General features: G+C 41.3%; 1 protein-coding gene across 1 annotated transcript in view; it reads left to right on the top strand.

Moving 5' to 3' along the window:
• The window catches only part of CSTF3 (cleavage stimulation factor subunit 3), a 48,452-nt gene that overhangs the window by 25,130 nt on the left and 1,223 nt on the right, over positions 1-22,099 (top strand). The window contains exons 4-20 of the mRNA XM_042035643.1: positions 7,256-7,288; positions 7,674-7,771; positions 9,122-9,188; positions 9,285-9,319; positions 9,427-9,553; positions 12,091-12,168; positions 12,367-12,529; positions 13,032-13,141; positions 13,546-13,662; positions 14,794-14,868; positions 16,089-16,232; positions 16,330-16,432; positions 17,908-17,977; positions 19,151-19,346; positions 20,824-20,977; positions 21,356-21,450; positions 21,582-21,642. Coding sequence (XP_041891577.1) covers positions 7,256-7,288; positions 7,674-7,771; positions 9,122-9,188; positions 9,285-9,319; positions 9,427-9,553; positions 12,091-12,168; positions 12,367-12,529; positions 13,032-13,141; positions 13,546-13,662; positions 14,794-14,868; positions 16,089-16,232; positions 16,330-16,432; positions 17,908-17,977; positions 19,151-19,346; positions 20,824-20,977; positions 21,356-21,450; positions 21,582-21,642 — 1,726 coding nt within the window. The remainder of the gene's footprint in view (positions 1-7,255; positions 7,289-7,673; positions 7,772-9,121; positions 9,189-9,284; positions 9,320-9,426; positions 9,554-12,090; positions 12,169-12,366; positions 12,530-13,031; positions 13,142-13,545; positions 13,663-14,793; positions 14,869-16,088; positions 16,233-16,329; positions 16,433-17,907; positions 17,978-19,150; positions 19,347-20,823; positions 20,978-21,355; positions 21,451-21,581; positions 21,643-22,099) is intronic.

Below are 22,099 nucleotides of genomic sequence, written 5' to 3' on the forward strand. Positions count from 1 at the left end.
TGGCAGTGCTTATGTGAGCTGTTTATCTGGGAGCACCATCAAAGTACAGCCAGTTCAGTAGACTGAGGCCAGTACTCACAGGAAAAGAAAACTTAAGACATGGAGCAGTTCTTTTTTTCACCCCCAATTTCTGGGCAAATTTTGAATGTCAGATCTGTAGGGTGGTAAAGTAACAGATAAGTGAGGCTCTCTGTCTTTTTGTTTCAAAGAGCATAGAGTGTGCTTGTCATCATGACTTCAAAAGGGCTGTTTTTGCAGCTTCACTTCACTACTTATCCACAAGAGATGTTTGCAGTAATGGGGCTCAGTTTGTCAGGAAGAATAGCAGTGCAAGTAATAACCGGTGGGTTTGGTGTTTAAACAAAACTGCACATTGGGTGGGGGGTGTGTTTGGTTTTGTTTTTTTTTTTTTAATGAAAGTGTGTTCTGGAAAGAAAACTCTCAAGAAAAATGAGAAGAGATAACAGTAGGATGCTGTAGATAGGAAGGAAGAGAAAAGACACATGAGAAATTGCTTCTTTTTAATAATCAGATTCAAAACAAAAGAGAGATATTTGATGTCAGAAATAAATGAAATGGGGAGTGAATCAGTGATTGCCATTCAGTATCATTCTCCAACCAGAAAAATCACTGAAGAGTTTTGTCACCACAGGTTGTTTTTTTTTAGGCTGCCTATAAATAAATATTTCTCTGTACACCCTCTGTCTAGTCTCTTGATAGTGGTGCCTGAAAATTATGCATGCTTTTCAAAATATTGACATGAAGGAAGGCTCTCCCTGCAGGACCAAGAGGCCAGCATTTTTTGTAGAGGGGTAGAGGCACATGCTACTCCTGAAGGTTTGTGTAGTTGTGAAAATTAATCAAATTGCACTAAGGTGTAAACCAAAGCACAGTTGCTATTTTTAGTAGCTCTGAGATCTTATTTCTTAGTCTTTGTTCTTTACACTGGAGTAGGTATTTAGGAATTAAATGGAGTAGGTAGTTCTTTTATATTCCAAACTATATTATTAGTAGCAAAGTTTATTTACTGCAATGCATTAATCCTTCATCACTTCTAGATCAGTGTGTACTGTAAGTAACAGTGAGGTTGTCAATATTCTCAGGCCTTGTATTACTGCACTTTTGGAATGCAGTTTGCTCATACTTAAGCATTTTCTATTCAAGTATTTGCATGGATTGATTTCTTTCCTGATGCATCTGAAAATTAAAGGTACTGGGTCTTTCAGTCTGATAGATTAAACAAAAAGACATCTTCCACTTGCAGATTTTTTAAACTGGTAATTACTTGTTTACATAGTTATCCTAATTAAGAACGACTCTTAGCACTGTTTTAATTGGGGAATGTTACTGTCTGCAGAGGGGCATTTCACAAGTTCTTCTTTTGCACCCTTTTCCGAAGCCTTCTGCTCTGAGCTGCTCCCTCACCACCCTCAGGCCAGTGCAGCTGGGTTCCTTTCTTTCCCAGACTTCCAGATAAATCTTGTTTCTATGCTTGCCATTTTGGAAATAGCCTTTCCAAGTCTTCAATCTAATTTTTGCAGTTAGTCAGTGAGGGAAATGTTCAGGCAGAGATTCTCTAGGCTGCTGCCTCTGAGAGGAGAAGTGTTGGTAGAGTTTGTTAACTTGATATGCTTTGGTTAATTGTTTCTGAAGGCTGTGGCAGGTTTTATTGAAGGCTTGGGGTGATGAGGCTGTAATGACAATTTTCAAGAAGTCAAGAAAGTGAGGAGCAGTCTTGCATATTACTGGCCATTCATGCACTGGCTGTCTCTATTTCTGCCACTGCCCTGTCCCCATTTCCTGCTGCTACTTAGCTCCTTATGAAAATTGCTGCCCTTCATTTCCTAATTACCATTTTTCCTGTAGACATGACCACCTTTTTCTGTTGAAAATGGTAATGTGGCTCAGAATTTTGCTATAAAAAGCCAGCTTTCTCACTATCTGTTCAGCAAGTGCCTGTTCAATTGTTTTTGAGTGCAGGATATTAACTGGTAATTGGATTTACAGAACTGCAGCTTTTGGTTCATTAGCAGAGCCAATATTCTTAGTTACTGCTAAGTTTTTTATTCCAAAATACTGTGAGCAGATTGCAAGTGTATCTAACTATAAATAATAGTGTATGTGCTAGACCACTCTTGGTAATCAGGAAACAAGTGTGACACCTAAAAGATGATGGGGATGAGGAAGCATGGCTGGTGGAACCCTGGGACAGGCTTCCCAGAGAGATGGTCAAAGCCCAGAGCCTGTTGGTGTTTGAGTGTCATTTGGACAGTGCCCTTAAGAACATCCTTGAGCCTTTGGTCAGCCCTGAAGTGGGACTGGGTGATCAGGGTAGGTTCCTTTCAACTGAAATATTCTATTGTTATGTTTCCTCAGAATCTGATTGCAAAACCCCCCTCTACATTATAGCTACTTTTATGGCAGCTGTGACTGAATCCTGTTTTACACGTGATATATCTAGTGGAAACAACATGACTTTTAAGTTTTGATGCCATGGTTCAGGAAGCTCTGGAAATAATACTTTTAATAATAGTTGGAGGCATTTAATTTAGAATAATTTTAAGGAACTTTTCAAATCCCATTTTATGGCAGACTTTGAAATTGAAACCCATAACCAGGTGAATGAAAATATGTAAAATCTCATCTTGCTGCCTTTTGAGAAAATGAGTTTTCCCATGGTCAGTGTACTCTATCTCTTCCTTGCAGGCTTTACTAATAGCAATATAAAAGCTGTATTTTCACAGGGAATATTAAAACTCCGAATGAAGGCAGCAGGAATACCAAATCATTCAATTCTTATCTGGTACAAATTGTAGCAAAAATATATCACAGAAATTTCATCTGCAATCACGTGCTAATGTTTTTAAATAAAGGATTTGGAATATCTGGCACAAATGAAATATATGCTTTGTTCAGCATGCATAAGATAAGTTTTGGATCCAGTTATTTAGACAGTAATAGTCCAGCCTCCTTGGGTTAATGACCACTGGGAAGTGCAGTGCTAGCCCTGCGTTTTACCTGCATTTCATGTACTTGAGCAGAGCCTGGGTTGCTGTTTGCAAATGCAGTTGCTGTTCTTTGTCACGTTAAGTGCTCACACAATTAGTCACTGACTGGGAGCCTCAGCAGACAGCAAAAGGCTGAATGTGCTGAAGATAGAACAGAGAATTAGCATCTCCATCCTTTCAGAGATGGCATTCCTTTGTGGTGGTCTGAGCAGTTTGAACTGATGTGGTCCCTAGCCTGTATTTTGGAAACAGAAATGTGAATATATTTTGTTACACCCACAGCTCTATACTGCTAGAGACCCAAATTGTCTGAGACTGTGCTTGACAGTGGGGAGTGGATTATTTCACCCTAACAATCAAGATGTAAAAAAAAAAAAGGGCAAATGGTCAACACAAATGGATTCAGTGATGATAAATTTTGTGTAGTCTGATTTTATTTTTAAAATGTTAGCTTTTATTTATCTAATACCTAGTCATGTAACTGTCATGAATTTAGGTCTTTCACAGTGAGTTCCCTTCAGTTGACAAATAAAAGCAATACTTCAAATACATGTATTTAGACTCTGGTTGTAATTTTGTACTGTGAAACAGATGTTGGTTTTTTTAAAAAACATTTTTAAAAAACAAACTCAAACATTAAGGATGGTGCATGCATTTTAGTGTTTGTAACAAAACCAGATTTTAGGAAAATCCTCGAAAAGGTAACATCCATGCAGCTGTAGTGTTTCTTTCTCTCCCAGTTTGTCCCTCATCAGCTGGTGCGGTCCCAGGGGTGTAGAGTGTTTCTCTTCAGGCCCCTCTTCCAAAAAAACTCTAAAAAACCTTGGAGAGTAGTGCAGGGGCAGTGGGTACAGTAGAGAGCAAGAGGATCTACCTCACTAAGGGGAGAGCTGGAGGAAGTGAGTAAGGGAACATCAGGTTTTCTGCTGAAGAAAGTAATTTTTTCCCCTGGAAAATAACAACTGAAAGAAAGAAAATGGAGTTGGGACATAGAGATAAAGGACAGAACAAGCCATGCAAGTCCTTAATTACCACGTACTAAGCATGTTTCCTTAGGAACTTGATGGAATGCAAGAAACACTGAGAAGGTTAACATAAAAGAGGGATGCTTTTTAAGCTTGTGTTGCATGTTGCCAGACAACTAGAACTAGTATTAAGTCCCTAGATTAGTAAAATCACTTGCCTTGCATAATCATAAATGATTCATGTGTCTTGTCTGTTTAAAAGGGTGAAATGGTATGTAATTTATGGATTAAGTTTTGCCCTTGAGTGTTTGTGAAGCTTATAGAGAATTACATTGTGTATTCTGGGAAGAAATTTGACTCGTATTATGAATTCATCTTGTACAAAGCTGATACAGTAGTGACGTAAATTTCTTATTGGAACATCAAATCTAAAGTTACTCTTTCAGCAAAACAGGTGGAATTTCTCCTTGTCACGGGCAGAGGAAGGCAGGTTCAGGTGTATTTTGCTACAGGAATGTCCAAACATAGCTGGTCAGACTGGGTGGTCTTTGTGTAGTCTTCAAGGATGGATGGGAGACACTCATTGCATGGATTTTACCTTGGAATGAGAGCATCCCTCAGCTCATTAAATAGGAGGTGGATTCATGGTGGAGCCACTCCTGTGTGTCAGCCTGTGAGGGTAACACCTGCCTCTTTAATTAAAGCAATCAGAATATTGCCGGGAATCCTGGCAGCCTTCGAAATTGGAGGATAAGCTGCTGTAAATACAGTTGACTTTATGTTTGTCTTTTAAGAACAAAATTACAGTAGTAATGTCAGTTTTTAATGCTTTCCCACATCTCATCACTGCCTGTTGCAGTGTCTGTAATAGGAAAACCAAGAAGTGTGTGCTGGTGGGTCCTGGAGGCAGCACCTGCCCTTGCTGGGCGTGGACTTCCCCTGAGCCAGGCCTGCCAGGGTGTTTGCTTGGGAGGGGTGAGCCAAGGAATGGAAACAGATTCCTGCAGGAGAGAGAGTTGCTTTGCATTGAGAGACCCAGTAAGCTTTGGCCAATATTGCTTTGCCTTTTTTTTTAACAAATCCTTCTGCATGCCAACCTCCTGACTTCACTGGTACCAAGATTTCTGAATTTTAAGATACCAAACCACTTGTGTGGATTTAACAAATATGTAACGCTGACTTGGAAGTCCAGATGTGGTCAGCAGCTTTTCATATATATGATAATCACATAGAAAATATTTTGCTTTGAGTCATAACCCATGCAAATAAAGAATATACCTTCTTTCCTTAGTAAAGTATTTTTCTTTTCAAGGTCTTTGGTTCTGGGAAGTGCATGCAGTCTAATTGATACATATTCCTTGTGCTCCATCCTTTGATGTTTCCTGGTGACAGTGCTGCCAGGAGCTACTAAACTTGCTGACACTGCTTACATGGCTACACCTGGCAGGCAAACTCATTTTTTGCCTTGTCTGCTTACAGCTTTTTGCTCTGAGCTTTTAAAAATTATTTTTCGTCTTGTTACTGAATAACTAGAAGCTGATGCCTTTTGTCAGTGGCAAAGCCATGAATTAATTATTTATTTTTCACAAAAGAATTCATACTGTCTCCTATCTCGCTCTGTTTAAAAAAGAAAATTAATCCTGTATATCTTACTGAAGGTTTTACTTGAGTTAAGTACAAGGGAAAGAAGGTGCAGGCAGCTGTGCTGTGTGCTAAGACATAGAAACCAAGATCCATTTGTTCTTTTTCACTCAGCCAAGGAGAGCAGGAGATTTCAGGGAGTGGGAGGCATAGACTGAGAGCTCTGTCTCTTTAGTGAATCGTTTTCATGTTGTAAGAGGTGGTGAGGGACATGAAAAGTTACTGTCAAAAAAGGATGAAGTAAAAATGTCTTTCTTTTTTTTTTTTTTTTTTGACTCTTTGCAAGGCACAGTTAGGTTTACCTTCCTGCCATCCTGGATTGTGTGGAATTCTTCCAGCCTGGGTGGGATACTGCTCCAGTTCAAGTATGGTACAGACACAAGGGTCCAGTGTGCCTTGTGTGCCAATAAAGTTTTTTTTCAATGTTATTTGAATTCTCTCATTTTTAACTGATCTTTTTTGGGAGTGAGAGAAATGGGGATGGCTCTTTTAAGCCTCTCAGGACTGGGCTGTTGCAGGAGTAGAGACACTCGGGAAACAGGAGGCAGGGCATACTTATTTTAGGTCTCCTGCAGTCCGTGTCTCCTCTTGCATCCATTAAAGATTCTGCTGTACTTTAGAGTGGGAATGATATAAAATGAAATAAGGAATCCCTGATGCAAAGGGTGCTGTTTGCTGCCTGCACCGTGCTCCTCGGGGAAATGGAGAGGTGCTTGTGTTTCACACCACAATAAAGGCTGGGAATCCTCTAAGTAAACAAAGAGCAGTGAGATTTAAAAGGGGACTTTGGTGCCTTACAAAAATACAACACAGCATAACAAATCCTTATTTCATTAAAGGCGCTTTATTTCAAGGCAGATAAGCGTCTTTTAAGGGCGTTGTTGATCTTCCGTGTGTCATCGGGGTGTGTCTGTAGAGATTGCCTAGCATGTTACCGTAGCTGGGGCTAACAAATCCATGCAGGATTTGCCCCCCTCATCAGTCTCGTGCTTTCCTTTGTCTTGCCTGAAAGGCAGCCTGTTAGCTGGAATCTTGGGTTTCACCCCCTGCCCTTGTGGGCTGTGGGTGTCTGAATGAAACTGCTGCTGACATGTGAATGTGGTTTGGTCCCTCCTCGGAGGGAGCACCAGGGCTGGGGCAGCTGCGGAAAAACAGGTTCTCCATGGTTATTATTTCCTAATTCAGCATCGGCATCTTGGAGCAAAGTGCACTTTGAGAAATAAATGTGCAAGTATAATACGTTTATTAGCCTAGTAGTCTTGTAAATATGGTATTTTACCCTTAATTTACTAAGTCTTGATCTAGAAGCTCTGGTACCTAAATCAGTATATGCACTGAAGGCAACAGAGTGCCTTAAAATAAAAGACTAAGTCTGGGTGTTCAAACCAGAATGCAGGAAAGCAAATTTGCCTACTGGTACCCACATTTTGGAATTGAAGAATTAAAAATAAAACACCTGCTAATTTTGCAACAAAGTACATTATTTTGTGTGTTTAATTATATTTTTGCAACATTATGTGGTGTTTTGGTGTAATTAGTTTGGGTAGCCAAACTGGAATGCTGTAGTACTGTATGAACAATATATTACTAGTATTCTAAAATAGTTTCTTAAGTGATTTGTTTTTTTCTGCTTCCCTATAGATTAAAGCAAAAAATTATGACAAAGTGGAAAAGGTGAGTCATATTAATATATGTAATATATCTCTATAGCAAGAACAAGTACCTTGTGATTGGGCTAAATCAGATTGAAAACAAGCTGTAGTTGTCATTGAATATGAAACACCGGTAAAAAGTATCACTAAAGTTGATTTGTTGTTGCTACCAAGCTCTAATCAGTGAAGTGTGCAGGAGGATTTATTTCTCTGCTTAATTCTCTCCAGTTCCCTTGCATAGCATGGCGATGCTTTAGTCAAAAGAACAAGTAGTTTAACTTATTCTTTCTTATAAATCTCAGCCATAATTACAAGGATTATTTAAATTTATTCTGTATAGCTTTAAAAGTAGAAACCTACTTTCTATATCTGGAATCCTGATCACGTCTTCTTGATGTATTAAACAGTTATTTCAGCGCTGCCTTATGAAGGTTTTACACATTGATTTATGGAAATGTTACCTTTCCTATGTACGAGAAACCAAGGGGAAGCTACCTAGTTACAAGTAAGTTCACAGAGTTGCTCTGAATTATTCTAGTTTAATGGTGAGACTCTTCTTGATTTTTGACCAGGGGATGGGGAGGAAGCTGGGTGGCAAATCTCTCTGGGGATTTTCTGTTGGAGTGTTGGGGGTTAATATATAATCTGCACTTAGAAAACATTGAAGTCTCTTTAGCTGAGCTTTCTGGGTAAAATTGGTTCCTTAGTCTGGATTCCTGTAACAGGGTGGGATAAGAGCAGTGAAGGAGCTTGTGTATCCATGCAGATGAGATTGGTGCTTGAGCCAACCTGAAACACACTTCTTCCTCTTTGTCCTTGCCCTCAGTGTCCTGTTTAGAGTCTCCACAAAATTCAGCACTGATTCCAGCTGTGCCAGTAGCAGTAAAGAGTTCAAGAATTAGAGGAAGTTTTGGAATGCATAAAAAAGTCATAAAATTTAGGCTGTCAAAATTTTGGGATATGTTAATCTTCATCCCTTTCCAGTTATTACATTTTTCTTGTCTATATTCCTGTGAATTGAGTTTCAAAAAATACGAGTAACTTCCAGCATCTATAAACTCTTTCGTCCCCAGCCCACCGTAATTTCTTTGCACTATAATTGGCAACGTAAATAATTCATTAAGACAGAAAATAAGCAACAGGTTTTAATTTATTTTTAGAAGACTGTTTTGAAGCAATTTTAGAAGTGTCAGTTTATTCAGTTTGCCTTTCCTCTGGTTTTCCTGTTAATGTGGTCAAGAAGGTAATAAGGTACTGAAGTATGTTTGAGTAAAGGAGACTAGGAGAAAAGTGGGAGAGAGAAAAAACAGCTTTCACTGAAACTTAACCAAGGAAATTCTGTGAACATTTTCAATTTGAGGGAAAATACTTTGAATTTGGGGCAATAAGAAAACCTGTGAAGGATTCACACAAGGGATCTACTTCTAATTGCCCCAGCCTTTTGGGGTTCCTGGAGAATTGCAGAAAGGTTTGGGGAATTCTGAGGGGAAACAATAAGAATCCATGGGTGCATCTGTCAGCTAAGAAGGTGTGGAAAGCAGTTGTTTTCTTCTCAACTTCATGTAGTATTCGTGGATTTCCACTGACTTGGGGTGGGCCAGGAGCTGTTAAAATGCTGGATTGCCACCAATACATTTAAATAATTCTTGAATAAAACAAACAACCAAAACCCCAACAGAACCTAAATACAGAATTTAAAGCTATCTGAATACCAATTTTTGCTCTCAGCTGTTGAATGATGTTTCTCATTCCTTGATGTTTGGTTAGAATTTGCTGCACAAAAGAATACTCTTAAATAAAGAATTTTTAAAATACTGAATACTTGCTTTATGGTCTTTGTGGTTCTTTTCCTCAGAGAAAAAATGGCTCAGGCATATGATTTTGCTCTGGATAAGATTGGCATGGAAATCATGTCATACCAGGTATGTTTTTTTAATCAAAACACAGTTTATTTCTAACTTTATGACAAGTACAGCTGAACATTGGTTTCACTATATGTAATATTTTTTCTCACCTAGATCTGGGTGGATTACATCAATTTTTTGAAAGGCGTGTAAGTATCTTAAAGTAACTTTTTTTAAGCTCAGTTAATGTAATGCTGATGTTCCTGCCAGTTGTGACCCGTAATAGCTGATGTTGATCTCTCTCCCCACTGTTTAGAGAAGCAGTAGGATCTTATGCAGAAAACCAGAGGATCACAGCTGTCCGTAGGGTTTACCAGCGTGGTTGTGTGAATCCCATGATAAACATAGAGCAGCTCTGGAGAGATTATAACAAATACGAAGAGGTAATCAACAACGTGATTCTTGTGACATTAAGAAAGCAATAATTATCATGTAATCAAATATGGTGCCCAAAGTATATCCACTAAATAAGTATGTATAAAAGAGATGACCAGCAGGATGAACATATTTTGCGTGTGCAGTATGTACCAAGTCCTGTGGCAAAACTCTACAAGTACCTGAGTGATTTTTTAATTTATTTCAATTACATACATTTGACTGTCCCATTTCCCAGCTGGCCCAGTGGAGTGGCTAGTGAGTGAGTGAGACATCACTGTCCTCAGTGATGGAGCTGGAGCTCATCAGCTGGCAGTGAGGGCTCCTGTCCCCAAGGAGGCACTCCCCTCCGTTCACTTAGAGTCAAACAGGGTCAAATGGCATTCAGCTGGAATGGTTTGGACTTCCTCCAAAGCATTAAATTGCATGGTCTCAGTGCTTAAAAATGTTCCTCACCTGAAGCCATTCCAACACCCCAGGTGCACCTCAAGTGAGTCTGCTCCCACACTGTCTTCAGCCTGTGTAACCTCAGCTCACTGGCCTTGCAGGCCAATTTGTAGCTGCACCTTTAGAGTGTATTTTTAAACACATCTGGTGACAGCTGGTGACCAACCAGCCCCAGTCAGCAGTGGTGTGATTGCAAAGCTGATGTGGATGCCCTCATGCTCAGCACTGCCAAGCAGGGATGCTCACACAGCACTTGTCCTGCTGGTTGTGCCTAGGCATAGTCACTGTGGGTCACTGTGCCCTGAGCAGGAAAGAAGGACCAATTTCTCTTGCCTTGTTGTAAATTATGCAGGTTGTGAGCTTGGTGCCTTCTCATGTTAATAAGGCCACAGTGCTTAGCTGGTGGGAGAACCTCTGGGTGGGAGAACTCCAGGCACCCCCAGCCATGAGTGTGTACCATAACAGCTCATTGCCCCATAGGTGTTTGGGGACACCACAGATAGCCTGCTGTTACCAGGGAGGGTACCCAGGACACACTGTCTGCAGTTTAGGAAAATCCCAAACACAGCTTCCCCATAAACCCTCCCACACAGCAAGGGAAGGCTGTCACTGCTGGTTTCATTATCCATGGGGAGGCTTCCAAAACAAAGGCTCAACCCTGTCCAGTTTCCAGTTGAGGCAGCTCTGGCTGGCACCTGTAACTCCAAGCAGTCCCTCAGGCTGTTCCAAGCTGCTGGAAGGTGAGGGCTGCAACTCTGCTCAGACACAGGGTTCTGCCCATCTTATTCTGGCTACACTGGCCTCGAGGGAAAGAGCTGCTGCTCACAGGTGTCCTGGCACAGGGAAATGCTCCTCACCAGGAGGGCTCTTTGAGGTGGTGGTGATTCCCCATGTCACTAGTTCAACAACACAGAGACCTCAGGCAGGTCTCAGTGTGGAAAGTTATTGGCAATTTGCTGTAATTCAAGTACTCTCAAGCTTCTCCTTAGCTTGGCTGTAGCCACCAGGTAACAATATCAGCCTGTCAGTCACCAGTCCTTAATTAACTAAATGGTCAGAGGTGGTAGAGCTCTTAGGGAGACCTCTGTCTCAGTGACAAGGTGACAGTCTGGCTTTCAAAGCCACATGGCTGCTGGGCTGGGAGTGCATCCCAGGAGAAACCTGCTGCATCCACAGCCTGGTCCTGGGTTAACTGGGGCATTGCTGGGTTTGTGTGCTACCTGGCCCAGACTGCTATCCCAGACAGTGCCTTTGCTTCCATAGTGAGTGCCTTTGCTTCCCAGCTCGAGTGCCTCTTTGCACTCGGACTGAAAGCTCTGCGCATCTTCTGCAAACTCTTGGCAAGCCACGCCAGCAAAATCCACCCAGACGCAGGCATCAGCCAAAGGGTGGCTGCTTCTCCTGCCTAAGAGCAGTCCTTTGAGGCTGTGTTCTTGCCAGGACCTGTGACCAGGGCCTGGCTGCCCCCAGCCCCTGCTGGTCTTGCTCAGCAGCACGGCAGAGCCCTCTGCACATGTGTGCAGTCCTGGAGGGGTGTCACACAGTGCTGGCACGTCTCAGGCTCAGCTGACAAAGGTGCACCTGTGGCAGGGTGTGTGTTGAATAGAACATCTCCTAAGAGCTGTCAGTTACTTCAGGAACAGAGGAGGAGGCAGAGCTTTGAGCCTGGAGGTCAGTCTCTGGTACTCCTTGTACAAGAAAATCAAATTGCTCATGTGCTGTCTGGCTTCCCCAGGTGAGCAGCAAGACAGGGAGCTGTCACCGACCATCATTTAAGAGCAAAATTGTAAATCACAAATACATTCTTCTCACTTTCACCCACAACAGTTCATGTGAAACTCATTGCATTTTTCAAAGTGATTAAAAATATGCTGATGTGCTTCAGGTCAGGTGAATTTTAGTAATGAGTTTATCCTTTGATATGAGTTCTTGCCCATACATTTATTAGGTGAAATAAATATTTTGAGATTGGTATTTTAAAGTAACTTTGTCCTTGCTCAGTTTTGTATCCCCTTCCAAGCTCTTTCCTATATAAAATAAGATGCAGTATTTCCAAAGTGAAATTGCACATTCCCAGTTCCTTTTTTTCCTTCTCCAGGGCATCAATATTCACTTAGCTAAGAAGATGATTGAGGACAGGAGTAGAGATTATATGAATGCACGACGTGTGGCAAAGGTACAACCTTCTGTTGATTTTCTTTGTTCTATTTAATTCTCCAAACCAGCATTAAACTTGGTTCTTACTTCAAATAAAAGTGTGTCAAACTAGTAAGGTTGGTATGCTAAAATATTTGTATTTGTTTTAGAAAGCATAACCTAAAGTAAATGTTCAATGTGTTTAAATCTGCTCTTCACAACATTGCTTCTGTTTCAGGAATATGAGACAGTGATGAAAGGCCTGGACCGCAATGCTCCCTCTGTTCCCCCCCAAAACACCCCCCAAGAGGCTCAGCAGGTGGACATGTGGAAGAAATACATCCAGTGGGAAAAGAGCAACCCTCTACGAACAGAAGATCAAACTCTCATAACAAAAAGAGGTAATTAGCTGTTGGGCTAGGACATAGAGAATTGTATTTCTTGGCTCCAGCATAAGTAATGATGTGATTTGGTGTTTCGGGATCGTGCTGGAGTAGAAATTGATCAAGTTCCTTGAATTGTGTCAGTATTTTTTTAATAAAAAAACAATCCAGATTTTGCTAAAGCCAAGGTGAAAGTAATAAATGGATTTGGGGAGACAGTGCTATAGTCGTGTGCCACTGAACCTCCTGTGCAGGTCAGGAAACAGTAGATTGCAGCCTGATTTTATGGCTGATCCTGAGTGAGCTGTGCTTCTTCCTCTGTGGACAAGGCAGGTTTTAGCTGCTGGTTACAGTTCATAATGTTCCTGGCAATATAGAAGAACTGCAGCAGGGATCATTGTATTCCAAGCCAGTTAGTGTTGATGTTGTCTGATTCATTTGATGGTTTTTGTATTTCATACTTGGGTTGTGCAAGGTGGTACCATTTACAAGGAGTGTTTGTTGCATGTTTTGCCCACAGTGATGTTTGCCTATGAGCAGTGTCTGCTGGTGCTGGGCCATCACCCAGACATCTGGTATGAAGCAGCTCAGTACCTCGAGCAGTCCAGTAAGCTGCTGGCTGAGAAAGGGGTAAGCTGCCAGCCACTGGTTTTCTCTTATTTCCTTGCTTTGACATGGTGGACTGTCAGTTTTTCCTCAGAATCAAGGAGGGGGGTGTGAAAAATATTTAGCACCGTCAGTTGTGACATGTTCGGGATTTTAAAATGGGGAAATTAAAAATTAAAAAAAATAACAGTGTCTGAATTTTAAATAAGAATTGCGAAAAATTGTTTCAATCTTGGCCATTTTTAGGCTTGGGGGATTTTTTGGGCCTGATTTTGTGATTCCTTAAGTACTGGGGAGATGATTATCTCTTTGTTGGAGCACTGAATGGAAATTCACTGGGACTTGTCACAAACAGAAGATTTTCCATGAATTGGCCTTCGTTGTCACAGATGCTGAACAATTATATTATTATACTTATTTTATAACAGGACATGAACAATGCTAAACTTTTCAGTGATGAGGCTGCTAATATTTATGAAAGAGCGATCAGCACTTTATTAAAGAAGAATATGCTTCTTTATTTTGCATATGCAGATTATGAAGAGGTGAGCAAAAATAGTGATGTACTGACATTAAAATCCAAATACATCTCCCATTAATAATGTCATTTATTTGAAACATACTGAGTACACAAAATTCTGTAGAATTAATTTACTGGTTCTTCTAGCCTTGTTCTCATTCAGTGTTTCTGAGATGGAGCTGACAAAATAGAGAGGAAAAGCCCATAGTATGAGTTACAAAAGTTTTGAAAATCTACTGTCTTTCCATTTAAACATTGACTATATTTCTGAAATTATCATAAGGGTGAAATGCTTACAAATTTCCGTGTCCCAGAGCGTCAGCTTCTTTGCTTTTGAGATGGGCATGAAGGGCACCTCTCCTGTCTGATTCTTGGGGAGCTGATGTTTGTGTTGGCACAGCGGTGACAGAAGATGGGAGCCACCTTTGCTGCAGCTCTCTGGAGAAATCTCTTCACCCAGGCCACTACCTCACTGTGCAGCCTCCACAAGGAGCAGTGCCCCATGGTGTTTATTCCATCAGCAATAAAGGCTGTTTCCCACTGGTCAGAGGAGGACTGTGGAGTCCTCTGCGGGGTGTATTTTACCCACTTCTTTTATCATGAAAGAATCTTTGCAGGAGGAACTTCAGGACAACGGGGGGGAAAAAGCCTTTGCCTTTAAAAGAAAAATCCTTCCTTGGTTTTCAGTGCAGCCTCCTGTATGCTAAGTGTCCTGATTTTCCAAGGCTGCACAGTACAGCCTGGAGGGCTGCAGCTGGCAGGGAACAGAATGGATTCCTGGAAATGTGCAGGTTGGAGAGTTAAGAAGATGGTTTTCCTACCTATCTGCACATTACTTTTAGACAGAGTTAAAGAATACAGTCTTTTTATGCCAAACACCTCCAATGGCAGCTCTGCTGCAGTATTACTACATTAGAAAAAGACTTCAGAGACTTCTGAAAAGCATGATTGTAACCATTAGTGGGAAATTAATGTGGGAAGCAAGAAATGTCTGCACAGGACCGAAAACGTACCTGAGTAAAGGGGCTGACATACACAGTGTTCAGCCAGGGAAAACAAAGAGGAAAATACTAGTTTTGTCTTCAGCTTGAGTTTTGCATTCTGAGAGCTGATCTGGAATGGAGTTACCAAGCAGTCTGTGTTCCCTCTCACTTAGAGCCGGATGAAGTATGAGAAGGTGCACAGCATCTATAACCGGCTCCTGGCCATCGAGGACATCGATCCCACGCTGGTAAGAGCATCCTCAGTGTCTCCACATCTCCATGGATTGTCACCCAATGCATGCAGAGGAGGGGGAAGTACTTACAGGAGTTCCTTGGGTCACAGGGATGATGGAGCAGGAGGAGTACTGAGATGGCAGAATTAGATTAAAATTTTGGCAAGATTGGTAATTACAGTCTTTAATCCATTTAAATGCCCTAAGTCATGTGCACTTTCCTCCTCTGTCTCTTTTACACAGTCTTTTACAACAAGTAATGAAGATAAAAGATAGAAAAGATTTCATAACCGTCCTGTGGCCATGTAGTTTGCAAATAAATCTGTAATGCACCATATAAGTATCAAGAGTGCTGCTGTACCTCTGCTGAAGTGACACAGTAAACACTGTTCATATGCCAGCTGTGGTAGGTAGTGCTGCACAAGTGGTGTCAGAAGTAACCTGCCCTCAAAAAGTTATTTAGTTTATTATAAACAGACACAAGCAAGCATGAGAAGGCAAAAGGAAGGTGAGAGGTCTAACAGTAAACAACAGGTCAGTGTCAGAGGAGAGGTATCCATTTACTGATGCTCTCCATTCTTTAGAGACACATCATAATGCTTCCCAAAGGCACATTTTGTGGGAAACCATGTACTGGTTCCTCCTGCTTGAGGAATGGTGTTATTTGTGATCTGATTCAGAGTGAAGGAAAGTTGAATCCCAAAGAAATGCAAGTCACAAATTGGCCGCTGAATTAAGTAGCACATTCATTATTTCCTTGATCAGGTGTAAATACTTGCAGGCAGGATGAATTATATCTTGGATTGTATAATGTACAGGAAAATGCTTCATCAGGCCTTTTGGCTGTTCCTTGGCTTTATGGATATCTTAACTTTATTGGAAAGTTACCGTTTTTACAACACACTTGAGTTCTCTGAAGGCACCAGCTTATGTAAATTACATTCATCTCCTTACCTCCCCTTCCTTGAAAAATCTGTGTATTAACTACTGTCTTTTCATGGGATCAATCTTAGGTGTATTCCTTTTTTTTATTAAAAAAAAAATCTATAAAAGATTTGCCTCGCTATTTAGAGCAAGACAACACAGAGGCACAAAACAGCCTTGTTTCTATTACGTTTTATTTGCTGTATTTTGTGAGTCAAGATTAGTAAAAAACTTCATGTAGTAAAAAGCTTAATGGTATCCTGGTATTCTTGTTAGCACTGATGCTATTTAAATATTAATGTGCACCTTAGGTTTATATCCAGTACATGAAATTTGCAAGGCGAGCAGAAGGCATTAAATCCGGAAGGACGATATTTAAGAAAGCGAGAGAGGATGCCCGGACCCGGCACCATGTCTATGTTACTGCAGCTTTAATGGAGTATTATTGTAGTAAGGTAATCACAGGTGCTCACCCTGACCCTAAACAAGTGTCAGGAGGGTACACAGCTCACTGAAGCTAATAACTTTTTTTTTTCCCCCCAATGTTTGCAGGATAAGTCTGTGGCCTTTAAGATTTTTGAGCTAGGGCTGAAAAAATATGGGGACATTCCAGAATATGTACTGGCATATATCGACTACCTTTCCCACCTTAATGGTAAGCTTTGAGCTTTGAGAGGTCTAATGGAGCATTACTCTGCCTTCACTGTGAGTTTAGGTCCAGGCCAAGTTCTTGGTATTTAAATTCTTCTTGAAGAGCAATGAAACCTCTTCATGAAGCTCAGCAGTTAATCTGAAAACAAAACCTGCTGGTTGGTCCATACTGAAGCTCCAGAAGTACGGTGACATTAAATCTTGATGCTGCTGAAGAGAGGAGAGTGAACTTTGCAAATTGTAACTAACTGGCAGTGCAGGACTTCTACAGCATCTGCTGTGAACAGTGGGAAGTACACTGAGGAGTCTAAATCCTGAGGAAAAAGATCTAAAGGAGTTTAAAATCAGCATGAGAGGAGTGAGAGATTAGCTGGTCCTGACTAGAATTAATTTAGACTCATTCTCCCCAAGTAGATGAGATGAGCAAGGTATAAAATCAATACTGTGCATATCAGTCCTTCTTGGAAATTGCTGGGGAGCTGCAATGGAAAGAGCAGGGCACAGGCACTGGGGCACAAGGGGCTGGGGAGACCTGGGCAGGAGGTGGAAGTGGAAGGTCTCTGGGTGGGATTCCCTGAGGCAGGGGCTGAAAAGCCTTCTTAAAAAGGAACCCAAGGTGCTGTGTGGATTCTGCAGCTCAAGGCACCATTCATCTCCTGTCAGACTACAATACCTTGGTTTTTCAGGCACTGGAAGTTTAAAGATTTGGAGTTTTTTCTCCTGTAAGCTGTAAACTGAGAGATTTTTTTCAAGTTAAAGTATATTTAATTTTGAGATAAATTATTGTGGGTCTACATGAATATTAGCAATGCCTTTTGTAGGTTGCCATGAGAAAAAAATTATCTTAAAACTCACTAGTTTATTGCTCTATTTAATAACCCATCCAAACTCCTGAAGCCCAGAATGATCTCTGAACTCCTGTAAGTGTAAGAGGTGGTACAATGCACAGAACAGGAGTTGGCGTTTTAGGAACAAACCCACCAACCACTCCATTCCCCCAGCTGGCAACTTAATAAGACTGACTGCTTGTTGGGAACCAGGTCTAATAATTTTGGGAGGACTTCCAAGGGATATACAAGTGTATTAATATTGCCCTGATTTAAAAAGGAAGTAATGAATTGAAAAGCCAAATTTAAATTTACCGAGATATGCTATTGAGATAATTTAAAAAAATGGATAAAACCCCCAGAAATCCTGAAGAGATGCCAAGCAATAGCTGTGCTGTTATAAAAGAACCTGTATTAGGATCAGTTTGTCACTGTCAATAAAAACAGACTTTCAAAGAACGAATTCACAGTGGAATTTATATCAGTAAAGTTTTATGTGGGCATTCAGATCTCTTTTTATACTTACTGAAATTCAACTCCATGAAAGTCAGCCTTATACTTAATTCAATGTACACATTTCTTTGAATGGACATATTTGAAATTGTCTTTAATATATTTTACTCCGTGTTATTTTTTTCTTTCTATTTTAAAGAGGACAACAATACAAGAGTTTTGTTTGAACGTGTTTTAACTTCAGGGAGCCTTCCACCTGAGAAATCTGGGTAGGTCTGCAAAAGCAGTTTCACTGCACTGGGAAAGATACATAACCCCTTTCAATCATAAATATCCCAAAGAAACTAGAAACATGAACAGCAGAACAAAATTAGGTACAGATGTTCCTTCCCCTCTTCATGCTGTCCAAAATAGTGACAGATTTGGGAAAGTCCCTATCCCACTTGTAGTGAAATTCATTCATTTATTGACTTTAAAACCTCACTGATGCAGGATTGTTGAGGATGGAGTGCAAAATCCTCCTGTGCAGTAAGGGTGCAGTGGTCTGAGCAGAGAAGGGGAGCCAGGAATTTGTTGAGGAGGGTGCTGAGCATCTCCCAGCCATGAAAATAAAATAGGGAAAGAACCAGAAAGGACTTGGATTAACCACTCACGGCCTTATTTTCATTGCTACTCTTAAGTTTCTCAAAAAAATTGCTCACCAAATCCTTGCAGTGTGAGGGCTCACTTCACCATTATTCTGGTAGACAAAAGCATCAAAACTAAGGAATCAAATAAGGCACTGCTGTGCACATTCATCCTGCACTTTAGTTCTGATCTTTTGTGAGAAATACTTTTATGCCCGTTTTAAAAGTGAGAAAACACAAGAACTTAAAAGCTAAACCTTCTTCAAAGGTGAACCCCAAAGCTAAAACGAAAGTTGAATCAAGTCCAGAAATATGGTCAGATGTTGCTTAAGTTATATATGAGATTTTCCATGGAGAAATCATCAGTAGCTATGTATATTTTGGGCTGTATAAAATTCTGAAGCACTGCCTGTTGTGTTCTTGCCAGCTAGAATGTGCTAGTCTGTACAGAGGAACTAGATCATAATGCATGCTAAAAAGTCCTTCACATATCAGGATCAGAGTGAAGCTTTGTGTACAGGATGAGCAGAGCATTTGATAAAAGCTCACCTCAAATGCTGAAGCCCTTGACACCAGTAATCCTTTCCTTTCTGTAACAAAGTCCTTTGAAGTCCACTAAACTGAAAGCTCTTACAGAAACATAGAAGGCACTGGGAGGGTAATGCCTGTGTTAGATGCACTTAAAGTAAATAATAGGAATGGCCATACACTTCCAGCTGGCCTCCTTTGGGTCTGTGCTCTTGGGTGTTTTCGATTGGGTTGTGCTCAGTAATCCTTCCTCCTTCAGTAACTCTCAGTGTCCCTGTTCTGTTCCAGGGAAATCTGGGCTCGGTTTTTAGCCTTTGAAAGTAACATTGGGGATCTGGCCAGCATACTGAAAGTGGAGAAACGGAGGTTTACAGCATTCAAGGAAGAATACGAGGGCAAAGAAACAGCTCTGCTGGTGGACAGGTACAAGTTCATGGATCTGTACCCTTGCTCTGCCAGCGAGCTGAAGGCCCTTGGTTATAAGGTAAGTGGGTGAGAACACTTCAGTTCACTGTTGTTCTTTTCACTCCCAGCAAACCTGAGCAATTCCTTGTTCAGGACTTGCCTATACAGTCCTTCCCCTTGCTAGAAAAGCAGGTAAAACAGGCCTCCTCCTCCTCCTCCTCCTGGTCTCATTGGGCAGCAAACTGCCAGGGAGGGCAGAAAGGAGCAAGGACCATCAGTAACAGCTGCAACTTTGGGTATTTTTGGTTACCTCATCTTCCCGTGGAAAGTCGATGTGTTAATGCCATCACCATGTGGCTACAGGCCTCCACTTCACACTTGAGCCTGAGCTCCTTTAAGAAACAAAATTCTTTGGGAAGTTTGTAGGATATGGTCATCTGTGTGAAACATGGCTGGCTGTCCTTTTCTCTGAGGTGGCAAAGCTCCCCTGACTCCACTGGGAACCACATCGAACCCCACATGCTGCAGTCCCAATGTCTGCTGTGAATGGCTGAAGAAAGGTCTTGACAGGGATCAGTGGCTGCCTCTTTTTTCAGTTGTATCTTAGAGCTAAAATACTTTGGCGCTGCCAATTTGGAGTTCAAAGTCTGGACCAGACCCGTGTATCTGGTGGTCTCCCGTTTCTAACCACATGTATTTTAACTACTATTTCTGTCATGTAACACTTTGGGAAATCATTAGAACAGGACAAAATGTAGGTTTACATTTTTTTAAGGCTGCCAGAGAAGCAGGAACAGCTGATTGCCATTTGCATGGACCAGATGAGAGCCCTTGATCCATGTCTCTAAAACAGTGCCTCAGCTTCCACTTACTTCTTACACAGAAAAGTAATATATGAAAAATACAGATGGCATCGAAGTTAGCAAAGCAGCCAAATTGTTGGCCATCACAGAGCTGTAAAACAATCTGATAGATGGAAGTCAGATTCACATTGAGCCACTGAATGCAGTGGGGCAAAGTTATTTTGAAGTTAGAAGTGAGCTTACAAACAAGTATGTTTTGCTAAGTGCATGCAGGGCAGTGTGTACCTAAGATTGTGCAGCCCTGGGGCTGATTCCTGTTGCTTGGAACATGCCAAAATGTAATCCTGTTTGAACTGATGCTTTGCATGCCTGCTGACTGCCTTATGCTTTACTTCTTTTCCAGCTAAAGCAATCTAGGGAATGAAATGAGGGAGAAATTATAGTTGTGAAGGCCTAGTGGTCTGCACCTGTTCACCTAAATCCTTTTAACCTAAAAAAGGAGCCACTCGAAAATGACAAACATGGGCCCATTCAGTAACAGAAACAAGTGTTTCCACTCCCACCTGGGACACTGTAGGATTAAAATGTTTGATGAAACCATGCAAGTTTTGCCCAGATGGTCTTGTAAGAGGACATCTGAAATGATAATGATGACAAAGTGAGACTGACTGGTCTAGAGTGAGGTTTTGTTCTGTAATTGAAGCAAGCAGTGTGATCCTGCCAAGTTCAGCGCTCTCTAATTGGCTTTCACAGGATGTCTCCCGTGCCAAGCTAGCAGCAATAATTCCAGACCCTGTGGTTGCACCTTCCATCGTGCCTGTTCTCAAGGATGAAGTAGACAGAAAACCTGAATATCCCAAACCAGACACTCAGCAGATGATTCCATTTCAGCCAAGGCACTTAGCACGTAAGTCAGGTGTTGGGAAGTGGTTGTGTTTCACCTGTGGCGAGTTAGGAACCTGTGTGTTCAGCCAGCCTAATCAGAGGCTTTCCTACTCCTCAGTCATCCAAACTTGTACTTAACTTTCAGGCTGTCATTTCACTGGGTTGCTGAAGGCCTGTGTGTTTAAATTAATGCCAAGGTCACATGGAAATAAGCACAAGGAGTTTGGAGTCTGGTAAATGGTAATAAGCTGCTACACACACTGCTCATAGAGCAGATCACTGAGCGAACAGTATGTAATTAGTGGAGGCAAAAGGGACAGGGTAGTAATTACTTGTATCAAATAACAATCCAGTGCAAAAGCAGCTCTGGTCCAGCTTCATCCACCTTTTCTCCCCACAGCTCCAGGTTTACATCCTGTCCCGGGCGGAGTATTTCCTGTTCCACCAGCAGCTGTAGTTCTCATGAAGCTCCTGCCACCTCCTATTTGTTTTCAGGTTTGTTTTAAAGAATTCTGAACATTTCAGAAAGCTGTGGAAGACATTCTATCATGACAGAACCACAGTGTGTATCACTCTATTGAAAATAACCTTCTAAACTTGTTTTGGCTTTTTTTATAACAAATCAGGGTCCCTTTGTTCAAGTGGATGAGCTCATGGAGATATTCAGAAGATGCAAACTGCCAGACAGTAAGTTGCTTGTCCTCTCTGGAGGCTGTGGTAGTGCTGCATAAGACTTGGGTTTACATATGGATATTGCTGTCTAAAACCCAGACCTCATTTACAGATTGTAATTAGTGTTTAAGAGAAGAAGAGATTGGGCTGGAATCTGCATAGAGATGTTTGTACATTTACCTGGAGGGAGATAACAAAAAGTCAAAAAACTGCAAATCACCAACTGCTCTTTTAATATGTTGGTGGTACCAATTGAAAGAAAGAAATGAAGATTTTGAGAATACCCTTTAAAGGCAGCATTTCCAGCAGCATTGCAGCTGTAACATGAAGTTACAGACTGGCAGCATGGTGAGGTCATTGGTGGGGATAACTCTGAGTGCACGTTGTTGCAGTGCCTGGGTGCAAGCTGCAGGTAGTGCTTTCTGAGCTCCTGCAACGAAGGAAAGGAGAGTTCTGGAACAGAGAAACAGCA

Source organism: Corvus kubaryi, unplaced genomic scaffold (assembly GCF_017639235.1).
Source record: "Corvus kubaryi isolate FWS band 111438036 unplaced genomic scaffold, C.kubaryi_AGA036_p1.0 37384, whole genome shotgun sequence".
In the NCBI taxonomy this organism is placed as follows: Eukaryota; Metazoa; Chordata; class Aves; order Passeriformes; family Corvidae; genus Corvus; species Corvus kubaryi.